Genomic DNA, 15,143 nt, shown 5'->3' with positions numbered 1-15,143 from the left:
CCCCCCCCCCCCCCCCCCCCCCAGCCCTCCCACTGGGGATCCCAGGCATGTGCTCTGCCCCTGATCAACTGGCAGCCTTTAGTTTGGGTGCACAGAAAGAGGCTCAACCACCTGAGCCACACTCGCCAGGGCAGCCTCTTCTATTTTTAAAGGCAGAGTTGAATCTGCTCATGGAGAGAGGAAGTTGGGGCCTTTAGGGGCCATTATACTCTCCCTACTCTTTTTTTGGGTCTTATTTCTGAACTCGTAATGGCAGGGAGAAAATAATGGTTGTCAGATTTTCTCTTTCATTCCAACAGTTGAAGTCCTGATGGATAGAAATGATATAGTGACTTGATTGAATGATAATTCTTTCATGTCCAAAATTTATATTTTGACTAAAACTCATCACATTTATTTATTTATTTACTTACTTACTTGCTTTTTAAAATCTTTATTGTTGAAAGTATTATGTATGTCCCCTTTTCCCTCCCCATTGGCCCCTTCTAGCCCATCCCCACCCCTCGCCCCAGGCCTTCATCACCCTATTGTCTGTGTCCATGGATTATGCATACATGCATACAAGTTCTTTGGTTGATCTCTTCCCACCTACTCACCCCCCTTCGCCCTGAGATTCTACATCTGATTCCTTTGTACTCATCTTAGTCTCCACTCAGGTGAGAAACAGTTTTCACTTTGTGATTAAAACACCATTTCTTGTCTACTGTTCATCAGAGTTAATGATGAATGAAGAACAGCCATTAAGTTAAAAATTGCACGGCCTTGGACATTTGTGGTCCTCATGAATTATTTGAACTTTCAAATTTGCAAATGTTAAGTATTTAGTCCAGTGAATAGTTCTGATTCTGGGTGATTTAGGGATAATATTCTAGTTTTACTGCTGCTATAAGGCGTTCTAAAAATTGAATGAATATAGACAAAAATAAAATTATGATTCCCCATATCCTATTACCCATCACCTTATTTTATGAAAAAGGAGTAATCATTTATTTAAACCTTTTACGTTAAAATTGTTTGACATTGCTTAATGACTTGACAGGCCAGCATATTACCAGCCTGAAGGCTTATTTTCTTAGGAAGACCCACATTCTGCATTATCATTACGTTGTAATATATTTCTCCATCTAGAGTGTTGTTTCTTGTAGCCAGGGCTCTAGTTAAGGGGGGAGGTTTCTTTTTTGGCTTTGCTCCTGTTCTTTATTCTGTAATGATGTTATTGACTAGACGCAGTGATTAGAAGTAGGTGATTTAGTGATGGTGGTGGCCACAGTGACAGTAAAAATAACAATAACCATAAGGGGCCAAAGTTTGTGTTTCTTGTGTAGCTTTTATAACTGGAGCCAAGCATCAAAGCAAAATATTATTGTAACTTAAATAACTTAAGGCAATTGAATATACATAATTATGGGATCTATAGTGCTAAATGTATAAAGGCATTGCCTACAGCAGGGGTCCTCAAACTTTTTAAACATGGGGCCAGTTCACTGTCCCTCAGACCATTGGAGGGCCGGACTATAGTTTAAAAAAAAACTATGAACAAATTCCTATGCACACTGCACATATCTTATTTTGAAGTAAAAAAACAAAACGGGAACAAATACAATATTTGTATTTGCATGTGGCCCACGGGCCGTAGTTTGAGGACCCCTGGCCTACAGAATATACAAAATCCAGCTCTCTAGGAAAACTCCGTTATTTTGCTGATGTCACGGTGTTTCCCAGGTATAAGAAAAACACTGTTTCTTGTCTACTGTTCATACCTCTGACACGTCCCCTAAGACCTAAATAGGAAAGAAACAATTTTGCAAGGCTTCATCAGACCTGCTTTTTTCTCGATTACTTCACATATAATTGCACAGAGCAGATGTATACAGTGGACTCTTTAGTGGTGTCTGTTAGCATTAGGGTAGATGACTCTCAATATAAAAAATCACCAATATTCTACCTCCTTGGCTTTTCATGTGTTTTCAGGAGAGTTCCCTTCCTTCTTAAGATATAGTAACGTGTTATTCCTGATATCCTGGTAGAGTTAGACCTTTTCTTTGCTTCTTGGGGCTTTTTGTATTTACATCATATTTTGTTTTGTTAATGGGTCTGGTGTCCCCTGTGAACTTGTAACCGGACAATCAATGGATCCGTGCTGCCTGCCACTACTTGAGCCAATTCAGCAGAGACAGGGTTGGATCATTATGAGCATTTATTCCAATCCTGCCGGCAGTATGGGAGAGCAGTAGGTCATCCACAAAAATCTGCTCTGCAGCCCCCCATAAACCAGCTGCTTATATAGGGTAGGACAAGGATTACATGGGGAAGTAGGAGGCTGGGGTGGGACTCCATGGTTTGGGCAACAAGGTTGTTAATTTTTCCACGATAATAGGCAGTTCTTGAAAGAGAATGGTTCCAAGGTTGATTCCCAGGTCCAAGGTTGACTGACTCCCAGGTCCTGGGGGCGTACAACTCCCAGCCAGGTCAGAGTGTCCTTTCTTTAACCAACACAAGGCAATCATGGTTAACAGAGCATGATTAATATTTCACATAACCATAGCTTGTCCCCAATATTCGATTTTTGCCCCTAACAAACTGGGTTTGCTCAGAGAACTCATCTGATATTTTAGAGGCTGGGACTCATTTGATGTTCTTAAGTAGCTTTAAATCTGTTCTTTAAGTACAGATATTTGTACCCAAAAAGTAGGGGGGAAAAGTTGCTTTCCAAAAATTAGAAACAGTACTTTTGTTAGGTTATGAACCTGATTTTATTTAAGACTTTTCACTAAATCTTTGTATAAGGACTGATTAATCCAGTGGTTCTCAAACTTGAAGGTGCATTTGAATCACTTAGAGAACTTGTTAAAACACAGTCCACTGGGCCCGACCACTAGAATTTCAGTAGGTGTGGGATGACCTCAAGAATTTCATGTCTAAGAAGTTCCAAGGTGATACTGGTGCTGCTGCTGGTCCAGGGACCACCCTTTGAGAACCCTGCTCTAATTATTATTTCCCTTTTGACAGGACACAGATGCCACTAGGTGGCACTAGAACACCTCAGTTATGAGGTGGCCATCAGCCTTATTGACCAGTTTGCAGGGCTCAGGATTGTGTCAAAGGTACAATCACTAATCTATCCCATATAACAACAACAACAAAAAAAGAGGCAAAATGTGTTAACCACATCAGAGCAGAGAAACTGTAGGACTAAGGAACATACCTCTCATTTCTGCTGCTTTATTTTCAGTTATCCAGGTTATTCAATTGCATTTACCAGAGGTAGATACAGGCCTTGCCAAAAATGGAAATATACATCTCATATTTATTTTCTAAGTTAATGGATCCTGATTTTGTTGTTGATTACATTTCAAAACCACTTTAAAATGATTTATACCTGCTGTTCACATAAATATCATGTCATTTTGTCTTTCTATCAATGGCCAGTAGTGCCTGGGACAGTTTGAGATGAGTTTCCTGTCTTGTTGGCTTCCTTGGTCAGAAAGTTGAGTGGTTTTCTTTTTAAGAGCTCTAGAGAGGAACGTTTGGGCTGCTGTTCACCTTGCCTCACCTCACCTCATGTTTCCGTGTGGTCTCCCCCCATAAATTTCCAACTGTTCTGACACCTCCAGTTTGTCTTTCTTCCACTGGCTGTCCCAACCTGAAAGTTGGTGTGATTTCTCCACATGATGGAATGTGTTCAGATAATTGCTTGCTCTGCTTTCCTGTTAGCTAAGCTCTCCCATTCCCACTGGGATGTCACATTTTGAAATAGTAACTGAGTCACATTTTAGGTTTTAAAACAGGAGATGGACAGTATCTGAATACTGCTTGGGTTTTTCTAGACTCTTGAGAATAATCTTTGCATTGATTCTTGTTCTTTATCTTTGGAGCAGAGGCATGGGTTAGGTTTCAGTGACCTAATAGAGCATGAAAATGACTACTACCGAAAGAACTGAATTGGAGATACTCAGGCAAATTTTAAAATTAGATCAGCATGTTATCATATACTAGAGGCCCAGTGCACGAAATTCGTGCATGCGTAGGGTCCCTAGTGGCTGCTGGCTGCCGGCCGGGGCCTCACTTTGCCAGCTGCAGCCAGGGCCTCCCTTTCCTGGCTGCTGGATGCTGGCCGGGTCCTTCCTTCGTTCCACGCCGCCCCCTGGTGGTCAGCACACATAACGAGCGATCAAACTCCCGGTCGGTCGAACTCCCAAGGGGACACTTTGCATATTAGGTTTTTATATATATAGATGTTTGGTCATTGAAAGAATTAAGACTTGGCTAATGCTAGGCTAAGATGTAAACTCATGGCAGATATAGAGCAGACTTAAGGATCATCTTTGGAACATCAGGTTCCTTTTTGAAAGATATAAAATTTTGTCTTGTGATAAGAGAAAGGAGCTTTTATTAGGTTGGTGATCAACATTTGAAACCAATGTGATTTTTATAAAAAGACTAGATGCCTGGTGCACGAAATTCATGCACGGGTAGGGTCCCTAAGCCTGCCTGGTGATCAGGGCTGATCTGTGGGGTGACTGGCAGGGCAATCGGGGGGCCCCTGCTGGCACCCGCCTTGGCTGGCCTGGGGGCTGGGGGCAGCTCCTACGTTGAGCATCTGCCTCCTGGTGGTCAGTGTGCATCATAGCAACTGGTCATTCTACCATTCGGTTGATTTGCATATTAGGCTTTTATTATATAGGATTATTTTATTATCCAGACCTATTTCTCTGTCTTCTTATAACTATATATTTGTGTTCTATATAAGTGTGAAGCGTTATTTATATATAGCAACAGTGTCCAATAATAACATGGTATGAGCCAGATGTGTACTTTAAAATTTTCCATTATGTTCCTTATAAATGGTGAGAAGAAAGAGGCTAAAAAGTATTTTTCAACATGTAATCAATATAAAAATATTTGATAAGCTGTTTTTACTTTTTAAAAAAACTTAAAGTGCAACGCAGTCTGTACCGGCCACATTTCATATGGTAAACAGCACATGTGGCAAATGGCTGTTGTCATAGCAGCAAGTACAGAGGATATTTCACTTTTCAGTGGCTGTCAGAGGAAGGCAAGAAATTATAAGGGTTCTTAAATCAGTTTTGCAGCTTTAGCAGTTTTGGTGAGTATTTAAATCGAATCAGTTGGTAAAACAAGATAATACTATCCATTGATTTGTTGTTGTTGGTGGTGTTGCACTTGTCACTCCACTGCCACTGGTGTACTTGCTCTTTTAGGTTTTTCCCAAAGTTTTTTAGCACCTTAAAATGACTTACTTTGGGAGATCTTATGAATATTTGTTTGAAATGTCATAGGCTATTTGAATCCACACCTCCAAAACTTCCTATTGTGTAGCTGATGTGGTAAATTAGTTTCTTATGCTATTGGGCAAGGCAGAGAGGTTCAGCCTCTTCAGCAGCCAGATATACTCTAGTTGCAGTAAACAATTAGGGCTGTGAGCAATTGACCTTGGAAATGTTCTAATTTGCTTGTCCCTGGGTGCTGCTTAAGGCGCTGGCTTTCTCTGTGGGTGGGAGTTATGAACCCAGTTTGGAGAAGCTTTAGAGGCACTTGGGGCAAGCTCCAAACAGATGTGTTTCTTGCTTCATCTTTGCATGTGACCAAGTTGCAAGAGGCATGTTCCTCGCATGCATTTCTTTGAATGCCTTGTGGAATCAGACACTTCCGCCTAAAGTTGAGAGGAAGCTTCGGTTACCTTTAGGTCTACCCTTCCCCTTCCTTCCAGCACTGTCTGCCATAATGATGGCTGATTAAAAATGATTTCATCACTATTTCATCATATTTCTTAAATTCACTGAAAGAGGACATAGAAGGCACCTTTTATGGTTTTGTCTTTATTACTACTGTTGTAGTGTCAGATCTGGAAGCTAGCTGAATAAGTGAAGAGAAGGAAATGTTAATTGGAAAAGTTATACACAGTGAGAAGTTATAGGCAATACTCAGTAGACGGAGGAGAGAGAATATGTGTAAAATGTAGTTACACTCTCTAAACTGGTGGTGGCAGCAGTGATGGCTTTTGCTCCCACACAAAGATTTAGGCTTCCTTTTCTTTGGGGCAGTGCTTGGGCAATGTAGTTTTCTCCCTTTACTGTTGTACTGTACCGATTCAAAACATTTACTTGTATTTGGTTGGCTTTCACTATTCTTAGATGATTGCTGATACTTGGTTTATAAATTACTAATATTTATTGGCCCATGTGCTCAAAAAGCTAATAATTTAGTTAGCAGGTAAGACAAATATAAGGAAGGCTACATGGTAGTAAATGGTATGTTTCAAATGAGATGATGGGTCTGTCTGTCCCACTCACGACTTTTTACATTATGACCTAACAGCTTGAATTTCTATCCGGTTGACACACATCTTTTGTAGATGACACTTACTAGGCAACGTACCAGTGACAAACATCCAGTGCTCTTTGTGTATTTACATGCCATGTTCTAAATACCTCATGGGTATTCATTCATTAATCCTGCAACAATGCTGTAAGGGTAGGTAGGTAACATAATTAATTGCTGTTTTACATATGAGTACACTGAGCCTTTCTCAACCCTTTTCCTTATGTGTGACTTTTCCCTTCTTGTTTGCAGTGAGCTCTGAGATCAGTCCTCTTACCCACCCTGCGCCTGTGCTCATTGGAGGGACAGCCCTTTTGCTGAGCTCTGTCATCATTGTACCTGAAAGTTGCATATCCATTCTATACTAATGCTCATTATTGACTTATAAGGTTCCCTTGCTGGGCTTAAAACAAAAGGCTTTGACTAGGAAGGACTGTATTTAAAAATCTTGATTACCATGAATTGTTTCTACTGTACAGGTCATCCTTGCTTGATCTTGCCTCTGGCCATGACCAAAACATCTGGCATTTACTCTCTGAAAAATGGAAGCTGTTAATTTCTATACCCATTTTAAACTGTTGAGCCTGGTTTACAAGAATGTTCATGATGTCACTAGCTATACTCCTCCCTCCGCTCTGTGTGCTCCAGCTAGAGAAACTGGGTCGAGTTCCGCCATGTGCTCTGTCACGCCTCTTTGCCTTTGCTCACATGACTTCCTTTCTCTACAATGCTCTCTCCCAGTTGACTGCTTGGAGGGCACTTACTCATCTTTCCAGGCAAAGCATAAGTATTGTGTTTTCTACAGACATTCTTCTCCTACCCAGACCCAATGGCTCTCTTTGGTTCCTCTGTATGGGTTGTGCATTCATTTATCAAAACAATACAGCACTTCTTTGCATTTAATTGTTTGTAAGTCCACATTCCCACCATGAGATCCAGTTTGAAAAGGCCAGTAAATAGCCTGTTTCCCAACCAAGTCTTGTCTCTGTTGCAACTGCCCAACTCTGCCATAAATAATATATGAACGAATGGGTCTGATTTGACCAGTAGTGGGCTGCATCTTACTGACTCCTGGTCTAGGTAAAAGTCATTCTGTGATAGTCTCTGTTCATATGTATAAGGCTAATAAGGATGGGTTCAAGTTTATAAAATCAATGTACCTGGAAAGGAATTATGGAGAAAATAACAGAAATGTTCTTGTAAATAACCTTTTTTTTTTTCTGGCCATTTCAATTAATTATTGGTAGAAAATAATTTTTAATTTCACATAAAAGAGTATAATGTGAGCCTTGGCAGCTTCTATCTCATGAGTTCGTAATAACTCGAACTTGAAAGTTCTTCTAGGGTCAGGCCTGTCCATAGTGAAGTTCATGTGATTTCCTCCTTTCCTAAGCCCTTTACATTTTCTGGAGTTAGTTCCACAAATACATACTCTAGATACAAGGCCCTTATCAAGTGTATGATGTGTGCGTACTTTTTCCTGTTCTGTGCATTGCTGTTTTACTTTCTTGATAGTGTTCTTTGAAATGTAGAAGTTTTTAATTTTGATGAAGTCCAATGATCTATTTTTCTTTTGTTGCTTGTGCTTTGGGTATCATACCTAAGAATCTATCGCCAAAATCTAAGGTTATGAAAAGTTAATCCTATTTTTTCTAAGAGTTTTATATTTATAGCTATTACATTTAGATCCATTTTGAGGTAATTTTTGTATATTTTTGAATTTAAGGTCAAATTTCATTCCTTTGTATGCACGTGGCTATCCAGTTGTCCCAGCTCTGTTCTTTCCCCAATGAATGGTCTTGGTACCAAGTCGAAAGTAAGTTGACCACACAAGTTTATTTTTGGACTCTCAGTTCTGTTCCATTGATGAAGTTGTATGCCTGTCTTTGTGCCTGTATCACACTGTCTTGTTGTGTTGCTTTGTAGCAAATTTTGAAATTAGGAAGTATAGTCCTCCAATTTTGTTCATCTTTTTAAAGATTGTTTGAGGTCCCTTGTAATTCTATATGAATTTTAGGATCAGCTGTCCATTTCTACTAAGAACCTAACTGGGATTCTGATGGGATTTTATGAATCTGTAGATTAATTTGGGGAGTATTACCATCTGAACAATATTAAGTCTTCCATTTCCATGTATTTTTACATATTTACATTTTTCATATTGTTTTTACATTTTTTAAGATATTTTAAAATTTCTTTCAATAACATTTTCAGAGTATTAGTTTTACACTTTTTGTTAATTTATTCCAAAAAAAAATTTTACTCTTTTTGATGTTAATATAAATGGAATTGTTTTCTTAATTTCATTTTCCGATTATTCATTACAAATAGAATTGATTTTTATATGTTAATCTTATAGTAAAGTTGCAGGCTGAAGAGATGTCTTACATCTCTTCAGCCTGCAACTTTACTGAAATTGTTTATTAGTTTTATGTGTGTGTGTATATATATATATATACACACATACACACACACTGAGTATATATCCCATACGATGCAGTGTACAGCTAATTTGCCTACAAATGTCAGGTGATTCCTTAGGATCAGAGCATGTCATCTACAAATAGAGATAGTTTTATTTTTCCCTTTTCTAATCTGGTTGCTTTTTGTTTATTTTTCTTGCCTAATTGCCCTGACTAGAAACTAGAGTACAATGTTGAATAGAAGTGGTGAGAACTGACACTCTATCTTGTTCCTGATCTCGGGCAAAAGCATCTAGTCTTTCCTCATTAAGTCCTGTATAACGTTAGCTGCAGGATTCCCTCCGGCAGTGTCCTTCCAGCACCCTCTATTGAGAAAGTTTAACATGCTCGCTGTAAAAGGAGATGCTCAAAGCAATTCCATTCATTACCCGAGGGTGTGTATTAGAAGATACATTTGAGCTGAGTGGCAACAAATTGGTTAAGTGGAACAGCACACAAATAAGCAAGTGGAAGAAAGCCTTAAAGGTGTGTGATAGAAACCTCTGTTCATAAGCAATCCTAGCTAAGGGCCTATAGGAAAAATTTCACACAGAACGTGAAGAGAAAAAGGTGGGCCTGGGAGAGGTTACTTCTGAGGAAAGCAAAGGTGAGAAGAGGTGTGAAGTCCTTGGTGTCAGGTTCTGTGGAGAGTAAGATTTCACCCTACTTGGTAGTTACCATGTTAGCCACCAGTTTCATGGATGCGGGCAAAAGACAGGAGACTTCTGGATGAGAGACAGGTCTTTATTTCTTGTAGCACATATGCCCATGGGTTTGCCTTGCTGCCCAAATCCTTACGGGAGTGATATGGAAGGGTCCAGAGTGATTCTGCAGTGGGTTTGTGTCACAGCTATGGGATCCAGATTTCTACAATGGGCTTTGCCCTGGAGGAAGACATTATCTTACTGTAACTGCCCTCTGCTTTGGGGGGAAACACTGTCCCAGTCTTCCAAAGCTCTGTTCATTGTACAAACATCTTTGAAGAGATAGTTTGCAACAAAAGGGCCCTTCATGCCTCTGCTTGCAAACTGTGCCGAGATGTGTGAGACCTATTAAGAATTGTTTCCCAACACCTGGCAGATTCAGGGACCCACGAGCCGTTCAGATTGAAGATTAACTTCAGTTTGGGCCTTTCTGAGATTTTTGCCACCACATGTTACAGCTTCAGCACTTACGTCAGGAAGATGTAAGACGTCTCTTCATGTAGGAAGGGCATGGTTGCTGCTGGGTTCCTTTCTTCTTTCCCTTTTTGCCAAATAAGCCAGCACAATACTTGGTTGGCTGAGCAGAATAACTTAGGACTTGAAAAATTCTGGAATCAAGTAACCTGGGTTCAGACTCAGTTCTGCCAATTAATAGCATTGTGACTTTAAATAACTTTGATTTTCTCATCTGTAAAATAGGAATAGTATTATAAACTAGCAACTAATACCTAATGATGACTTAACTATGTGTCCACAAATACCTCCCTTATTCCTACTTTATTTAGGGTTGATATGAGAATTAAATAATGTGTGTAAAATGTTCCCTACTGTGCTTGGCACATAGCACTAACATGATTTCATTTTTGTTAATAATTATTTAGGCCCTTTGCAGGTGAGAAAGAGGGATCCTTTGACGTTCTTGGCTCAAAATGAGTATTACACAGAATTAATATTGTAACAGTTTAATATTATACAGGTAGCCATGAGGTAACATGCAAATCCTGCCACCTACTAGCTGTGCGACTTTGAACCAATTACCTTCACTTCTTTGCATATGGACAGTATCTTTTTTTCATGGTTGTTCCTAGTTTGAAGCAGCTTATACGCTTTGTTATGCAGGATTTACTTCTCGTTGGCTAGTCAGACCAGAAACACTTGCTTTGGTTATAAGAATCAGTGGGAAAACAACTTAAAGTATATACTTTTCTATTGAGATGGAGAATGGCACCAAGATGTTGAGGGCCAAGTGTGTTTGTGTGGGTGGAGGGAGTATGGGCCTTATCTTCTTAATAGAAAAAAAAGAGACATTTATGGTAAGGTCTGAGAAGCAGGAATGTGTTCTAGTTTCAGAAAAATTAGTATGGGATTTAATTTTCAAGCAAAAAGGATCAGAGTTCCTGTGGGACAGACTAAAATAGACATTTAAACCAGTTAACAAAGAAAGATTATGTAATGTGTTGCATAGAAGATGCAGCTTGTTAGTCTGTTCCCTTGTAATGGAACCTTCCAGAGTTCTTAGGTAGTTTTGGAGTTTGTTGAGTTTGAAGGAATTACCCTGTATCTGCCATATCTTTGTTCTCTCAAGGCTAAGTTTATGAGTTCATTTGGACCTTGGCTGGAACTCAGAAATAATTTTATAATTTTCAAAGTGCACCATGCACCTGCGTTTAGGTACTTAATAATTGGGAGGCAAAATACAAATAGTGTTGCTCTAATGAACCCTAACAGATTCATATACCAAATCCCTGTAATACCCAGAAACTTTTCTTAGACCCAGGTGGATGTCAGATGACCATACAAGGTCTAAGGCAGTGGTTCTCAACGTTCCTAATGCTGCGACCCTTTAATACAGTTCCTCATGTTGTGGTGACCCCCAATTTCATTGTTATAAATTGAACATAATTAAAGCATAGTGATTAATCACAAAAACGATATGTAATTATATATGTGTTTTCCGATGGTCTTAGGCGACCCCTGTGAAAAGGTCGTTTGACCCCCAAAGGGGTCGCGACCCACAGGTTGAGAACCGCTGGTCTGAGGTATTTCGGATGCTCAACTGTGAGGCGGCTTTTTTCCTTTCCTCTTTTATTTATTTATTTATTTATTTATTTATTTATTTCCTTCCTTTCCTCTTTTATTTTTTAATTAACTGATTGTATGTTCCAGGAATTTATTTTTCATTCTTTTTGTTGTTGTTAATCCTCACCCAAGGCTGTTTTTCCATTGACTTTCAGAGAGAGTGGAAGGGAAGGGGAGAGACAGAGAGAGAAACATCAATGTGAGAGAGACACATTGATTGGTTGCCTCCTGCACCCTCCTTGACCAGGGCTAGGGATCAAGCCTGCATCTGACGTACCTGCCCTAAACCGGAATTGAACCCAGGACCTTTTAGTCTGCGAGCCAACGCTCTATCCACTGAGCCAAACCGGCTAAGGCTGTTTTTCATTCTTGTATTTAAAAAATATTTGCATCTTCACCCCAGTGTATTGCTTCTCATTCTTATCACTCTTGGCCATATCACCAATGGGGGGGGGGGCTCTCGAAATATAAGCAGAATCTTTTACATAATCTGCCCTCACATGTTAGTATAGTTATAGCCAGGGCAGGGTAGACTGCCATGTGACCAGGGATTTTAATGTCCTGTGTTCTTTCTTTCTTTATTGGTTTTGGTTGGCCATGCGAATGGATTTCTTCTCTAAAGGGGAAGGTATATTTGCCAAAATATTATGTTATTTGTTAGAGTTTAACAGGTGATTGATTTAACTTCCTCTTTTCATTAAGAACACATTTTAAATGTAGATCCGGAAAGGAAGTGAGGTGTAAAAACATAATAAATGTATGTAGGTCCTCATACATTTATTAGAGGCACTATTTATCATGTGCCGTAGTGACTGCTCTCCAGCGCTGGGCCCCAGCAAGTCCTCCCTTCACTGTGCTTGCATTCCGTTCCTTGCGCCAACAGATGGAACTTACTGGGGTAATCACCCCAGCTTGGCAGTAGTAGCAATAAGTGAAATTGGTATCAGGAGTGGGGTTTGAACCCACATTGGCATATGTTCATATTTCTGTGAAACAAATGACCTTAATGTTTTAAAACTACAAACTCTTTTTGTCCTAATGTCTCATGATTTAGTGCATTACCTGACCTGGGCTGGGAGGTTCTTTTACTCACGTGATGTCAGTGAAGATGGCAGCCATCTGGGGGCTCGACTGGGTGGGAACTTGCAGGATGGCCCTGTTGCGCAGCTGGCAGTGGGTGCTGACTGTTGGCCGGTGTCAGCTGGAATTATTGACCAGAGCCTTAGCATTCCCCTTCATATGGCCGCTTCATGTGGTTTGGGTTTCTCCCAGCACGGCGGCCATTCCAAGAGGAAGGAAGCAGGAGCGGCCAGACCTCTTAGGACCTGGACTCAGAAGTTACAGAATGTCGCTTTCATAGTGTCCAGTTATTCAAAGCAGACACAGGGCCAGCCTCAGCCCGTGGGTAAAGGACATAAGCTCTGCTTCTCAACGAGAGGGTAACATTCATGTAAGGACCAAGAGAATTGATGTTTGAAAACCACTTACTGACTGTGCTGGATTTTGGAACTCTAGCAGTGACTAAAATAGACATGGCCATTGAGTGCTGGTAGAGGCTGGAGAGAGGAGGAAAGGGCCAAAATAGGGGTGGCAGGCTCTTGTAAGTCAAATGAAAGAGTTTGGACTTTAGCTTTAGGGCCGTGAGAAGCTATAAAATGTTTTTAAAAGAGGAATAAGACGATTTGTATTTTTCATTAGTTCTCTGGCTATAATGTGGGAAATGGTTTTGCAGGAATGAGCCTGGAGGTAGGCCAACCAGTTGGGAGGCTGTTGCAATAATCCCCAAGTATTAGATAATAGTGACTTGGACTCAAGGTGGTATGGGGTTGGTGAGAAATAGACAGATTCCTAAGAGACAGAGGAGAAATAATTGATGAAACTTGATGATTTATTAAGTATGCAAATTAGGGGAAAGCAGCTGTCAACGATAATTAACTCAGATTTCTGACTTAACCATCCACATTAGGTCCTGTATTCGAATATGGTGTATCACTTTGCTATTGCCACAGTAATTACCACAGTTAGCAGCTTAAAACAACACAGATTTATTCTCAGAGAGCTTGAGGTTAGAAATCTGAAGTACGTAGGTCGCACTGGGATAAAATCAAGGGGTCGGTATGGCTGTGTTTCTTTCTGGAGACTCTAGTTAAGAATCCTTTTCTTGCCTTTTCCCAAGCCAGCAATGGCTGGTCACGTCTTTATTACCCTGCATCACTCTAACATTGGCCTCCTGCTTTTCTTCCACTAACAAGGACCCTCGTGCTTATATTAGCTGCACCCAGATAATCCAAGATCACTCACCTCCCCATCTCAACCTTATTTACACCTTAATTCCCTCCTTTCACTTACTGTACTGTACTCACAGGTTCTGGGGATTAGGACATGGACATTTTGGGAGGGGGGAGCATTATTTTGCCTTTCACGATGGGCACCTGAGGACTGGGATAATTTTGTGGGGAGTGGGGTGAATTCAGTTTTATTCATATCTTCAAGTGGTATGACCACTATGCAGTTGGTCTTTGAGCTCAGGATGAAGGTATAGATTCGGAAATAGCCTGTACATGGGAATGGAAGCCACAGAATGAATATTGTTTCTTAGGGAGAGTATGTGGATTCCTGAGGGCCTGGGTTAGCGTCCTGAGGGATTGGGTAAAGTTGTAGAAAGAAGCGATTGAGAAGGAGCTATTGGAGGATAGGAGAAAATGTAGAATTTGGTTTCAAAGAGGTTGCTAATCACCTTTGTAGAATTTTGTATCTTTGACTGAAAGGATCCTTAAACTTCTTTTTAAACCTGCTTCTGTTACAGATAAAGAAACAGTCCCCGCCCTAACCGGTTTGGCTCAGTGGATAGAGCATCGGCCTGTGGACTGAAGGGTCCCAGGTTTGATTCCGGTCAAGGGCATGTACCTTGGTTTCGGGCACATCCCCAGTAGTTGAAGAGTCTCTCCTCAGCCAGCCTTCCTGTGGTTCTGGGTGATGTCCGTTCCGTCTAGTAGTTGTATTTTTGAAGTGGTTGTTTGCGGCAGCAGTCTCCGGTGTTTACCTATGCCGCCATCTTGGTCTCTCTCCTATATTTTTTTTTTTTAAAAAGAAAGAAACAGTCCCAGAGAGATGAAATGACGTGTCTAAGACTCTACAACTAGCTAATAGATGTGCTTCTTAATTCCCACTTCAGTTTATTGGCCAACCTGAGCCTGTTTAATATTTTCTTTTTGAAGATGGTATTGAGGAAAGATTTTGGCTGTGTGTGTGTGTATGGGTATGTGTTTTATTGGCTTTATGAACTCTGAGAGAGAAAGTTGCTGGGATGATGTTGTCTAACTAGTGCGTTAGCTACATGCAAGTCAAATTCTTTATACCAAATAACAGAGTTAAGATTTATTTTTTAATTGTGTAGCTTTTCCTAAGTACAGTGTCACTTACTTCCTTTTTCAGTCTTTCCTTTCACTTCATTTTGTGTGTATGCTCTCTCTTTTCTTTTTGTAAAATAAACATTTTATTTTGGAATAATTTTAGATGGATAGAAAAGTTGCAGACAGTTCCCATATACCCTCAC

At 40.2% G+C, this 15,143-nt stretch overlaps 1 protein-coding gene across 5 annotated transcripts in view; it reads left to right on the top strand.

Annotated features, from left to right (window-relative positions):
- NSMCE2 (NSE2/MMS21 homolog, SMC5-SMC6 complex SUMO ligase) overlaps positions 1 to 15,143 on the top strand; it is a 213,714-nt gene that overhangs the window by 7,169 nt on the left and 191,402 nt on the right. For 4 of the 5 annotated variants that reach the window (XM_005876652.2, XM_014548071.1, XM_005876655.2 and 1 more), the window contains exon 2: positions 8,069 to 8,158. The exons of the other annotated variant lie outside the window; for it this stretch is intronic. In XM_005876652.2, coding sequence (XP_005876714.1) covers positions 8,069 to 8,158 — 90 coding nt within the window. The remainder of the gene's footprint in view (positions 1 to 8,068; positions 8,159 to 15,143) is intronic. 5 annotated transcript variants of the gene reach the window in all.

The sequence above is a fragment of the Myotis brandtii genome, unplaced genomic scaffold, assembly GCF_000412655.1.
Source record: "Myotis brandtii unplaced genomic scaffold, ASM41265v1 scaffold494, whole genome shotgun sequence".
Lineage (NCBI taxonomy): Eukaryota > Metazoa > Chordata > Mammalia > Chiroptera > Vespertilionidae > Myotis > Myotis brandtii.
This window is presented reverse-complemented; position numbering and strand designations above follow the sequence as displayed.